Raw genomic sequence first — 2,754 nt, forward strand, 5'->3', positions numbered from 1 at the left:
ATCCCCCCAAACGCAGCTCCCCTAATCCTATGGAATAATTCAACTCGTGAATGCACTTGGAGCCCTAGATGACCGCTTTATAAGGCAGCCCCTCGGAGTTGGGAGGCTGCAGTCTACCTGGGACACTCGAGGAGGCACACGAGGCGGAAAGTGGACGGGTGACTCGCGCCACCGCCTCTCCCGAGGGCGCGTCCTGACCAGGATGTCAGACAAGCTTAAGGAACGCAAAGTGAGTCGGCTGAGCCCAGACAGCCCTTGCGCCCCACTGGTGGGGGCGTCTGACTCCCGGAGCCGCCACCTGGCTGGACCGACGGCAGGGACGTGGCACACGGGACTCTCGTGCGGAGGAAGCTTGAGTGGTTTGGGCGGGGAACGAGGACAGAGAGAGGAGCTTCCTCAACTCGGGAGGCCGGTGGCCACCTCCCCAGTGCCCTGGCGCTCAGCTGGACGGCGTGGCCCAAGCCGGGCGGGCGGGCGGCCGGAAAAGGAGCGCACTGGTGCGGGCGTGAGAGGGCAGGGCTCCTCTGACCCCCGTCCGGGGGGAGTCCCTGGGCCGCGTTGGGGGCTGGGAAGACGGTTGACACGCAGCTGCAGCCATGCCTTTGACGACTCCCTGGGCAACACTATCCTAAATGTACAAACCTCTGTTCGCAGAGAACCCCTGTTTCCCACAAAGTGATAGAAAAGCGGAGGAGGGACCGGATAAACCGCTGCTTGAACGAGCTGGGCAAGACGGTACCCATGGCCCTGGCGAAGCAGGTAACGTCAGAGGCCGAGCTAACAGAGCCAGGCGCTGGGGATCCTCCGCTGACACGCTCGGCAGGGATGCAGGGAGTCTGGAGACGGAGAGGCCTTTGCAGCGGCCTCTTCTCCCCGGGGGTCGAGCGCTGGGCGAGCCCCAGGCGGCCCTCGCGCGGATCCGCCCCAGCGCCTCCTCGCTGCCCGGGATAAAGCCGTGCACCCCGTCTGCCCGGGTTGGCTTGCGCCCGCTGGGTCGCTGCGAGGAGCTCTTCCTCCTTTTGCAGAGTTCCGGTAAGCTGGAGAAGGCGGAGATCCTCGAGATGACCGTTCAGTACCTGAGGGCCCTGCACTCCGCTGATTTTCCCCGGGGAAGGGAAAAAGGTGGGCGCGGGTTGGACAAAGGGGAACCTGGGCGGGGAGCGTTCGCCACACTGGCACTTGGGGCCGGGAGTGGGGGTCAAAGGGTCCTCGTGAGAGGTCTCCACTCTGGATGCGGCCCGAGGGGGTTGGGGGCGGGCCGAGGTTCTACGTAAGCAAGGGGACAGGAGGACAGGTTTCTGGGGATGCTGGTTCCGTCCCCTCCTCTCAGGTGGGGAAGGGTGGGGTCAGGCTCTTAAGGAAAAGGAGTTCTTTTGCTTTCGCTGTTCCGGTCTCCAGACTGGGGGTAAGGGAGGACAGGCCTCAAATGGGATCTCGGGCCAGAAAACGTGACGGGAGGGTGCCTCGGGCTCCCGGTGGGGAAGGGGCTGCTCATGGTTTGTTTTTTTCCTTCCTGCGGGTTTGCTCGCCGCTCCAGCAGAACTGCTAGCAGAGTTCGCCAACTACTTCCACTACGGCTACCACGAGTGCATGAAGAACCTGGTGCATTATCTCACCACCGTGGAAAGGATGGAGACCAAGGACACCAAGTACGCGCGCATCCTCGCCTTCCTGCAGTCCAAGGCCCGCTTGGGCGCCGAGCCCGCCTTCCAGCCGCTGGGTTCGCTCCCGGAGCCGGATTTCTCCTATCAGCTGCACCCAGCGGGGGCCGAGCTCACGGGCCACAGCCCCGGGGAGGCCTCCGTTTTCCCGCAGGGCGCCACCCCCGGGCCCTTTCCCTGGCCGCACGGCGCGGCCCGCAGCCCGGCGCTGCCCTACCTGCCCGGCGCGCCGGTGGCGCTCCCGAGCCCCGCGCAGCAGCACAGCCCCTTCCTGACGCCCGTGCAGGGGCTGGACCGGCACTACCTCAACCTGATCGGCCACGCCCACCCCAACGCCCTCAACCTGCACCCGCCCCAGCACCCCCCGGTGCTCTGACGCCGCCCCGCCCGCCTGGGTTCTCCGCGCGCGCCCGGCGCGACGTAGGAAAAACACCGTACGTTGTACAAATGTAAATAGTGTGCCAACAAAAAAGCTGGGTGGGGGAAGGTCAAGAGCAAATTAGTCTCCTGAAGGATCTCCCCCTGGCAATAAACGGTTTCTGATAAAGACCCAAGAGATGGATTTCTTTGTTACCTTCTGCTCCTCCACAACCACCCTCGGAGGTGCCCGAGGGCGAGCGCCTGAGAGGGCCCAGGTGACGGTCATCAGTACTTGGGGGCGGGAGGCGCTGCGAGGTCCGAGGGGGAGGGGGGGAAGCCTAAACGGAGCGTCGCTTCGGGGCGGGAATTCGGGGCTCCCTCCCCTCACCCGACTGGAGCGCGTCTTGGGCATTCGTCTCAAGGGAAGGGCGCACGCGAAAAACCGGGGCCCCGGCTCTCAGAAAATGCAAATCAAGGACCCGCCCCAAGCCGGCCCCGGCGGACTGTCGCCAGCTCGGACCTGGGCGCCCTTCCTACCCCGAGACGAGGCCGGGGGTCGCGCGCGCACCACGCGCCGGCGGGACCCGAGAGCCGCGCAGCTCCGGCCCGCGGGACGCGTGACTGGGTTTACAGCCTTCACACGTCTCCGTAAGACACGGATTGAGGAAGTAACTTCTGAGTTCTGGCTCAGAAACAACGTCCGACGAAGTCTGTTATTTTAGGATGACAACTT

The 2,754-nt window shown here is 64.9% G+C and overlaps 1 protein-coding gene across 2 annotated transcripts; it reads left to right on the plus strand.

Annotated features, from left to right (window-relative positions):
- The first annotated feature begins 202 nt into the window (after positions 1-202).
- Positions 203-2,037, plus strand: HELT (helt bHLH transcription factor). 2 transcript variants are annotated; one of them, XM_047857563.1, is made up of 4 exons: positions 203-229; positions 655-759; positions 1,026-1,122; positions 1,538-2,037. In XM_047857563.1, the coding sequence occupies exons 1-4, from the start codon at positions 203-205 to the stop codon at positions 2,035-2,037; spliced, it is 729 nt and encodes a 242-aa protein (XP_047713519.1). The 2 variants fall into 2 exon arrangements, with proteins under 2 accessions (XP_047713519.1, XP_047713518.1); XM_047857562.1 differs by having other exon boundaries at positions 1,541-2,037.
- The last annotated feature ends 717 nt before the right edge of the window (positions 2,038-2,754 follow it).

The sequence above is a fragment of the Prionailurus viverrinus genome, chromosome B1 (genome assembly GCF_022837055.1).
Source record: "Prionailurus viverrinus isolate Anna chromosome B1, UM_Priviv_1.0, whole genome shotgun sequence".
NCBI lineage: Eukaryota > Metazoa > Chordata > Mammalia > Carnivora > Felidae > Prionailurus > Prionailurus viverrinus.

Excerpts from the sequence above, each read along its gene's own strand:
- HELT (XM_047857563.1), top strand. The coding sequence starts at position 203 with ATGTCAGACAAGCTTAAGGAACGCAAA. Across the intron at positions 230-654 it reads ACAAGCTTAAGGAACGCAAA|AGAACCCCTGTTTCCCACAA; the intron begins GTGAGTCGGCTG and ends CTCTGTTCGCAG. Across the intron at positions 760-1,025 it reads CCATGGCCCTGGCGAAGCAG|AGTTCCGGTAAGCTGGAGAA; the intron begins GTAACGTCAGAG and ends CTCCTTTTGCAG.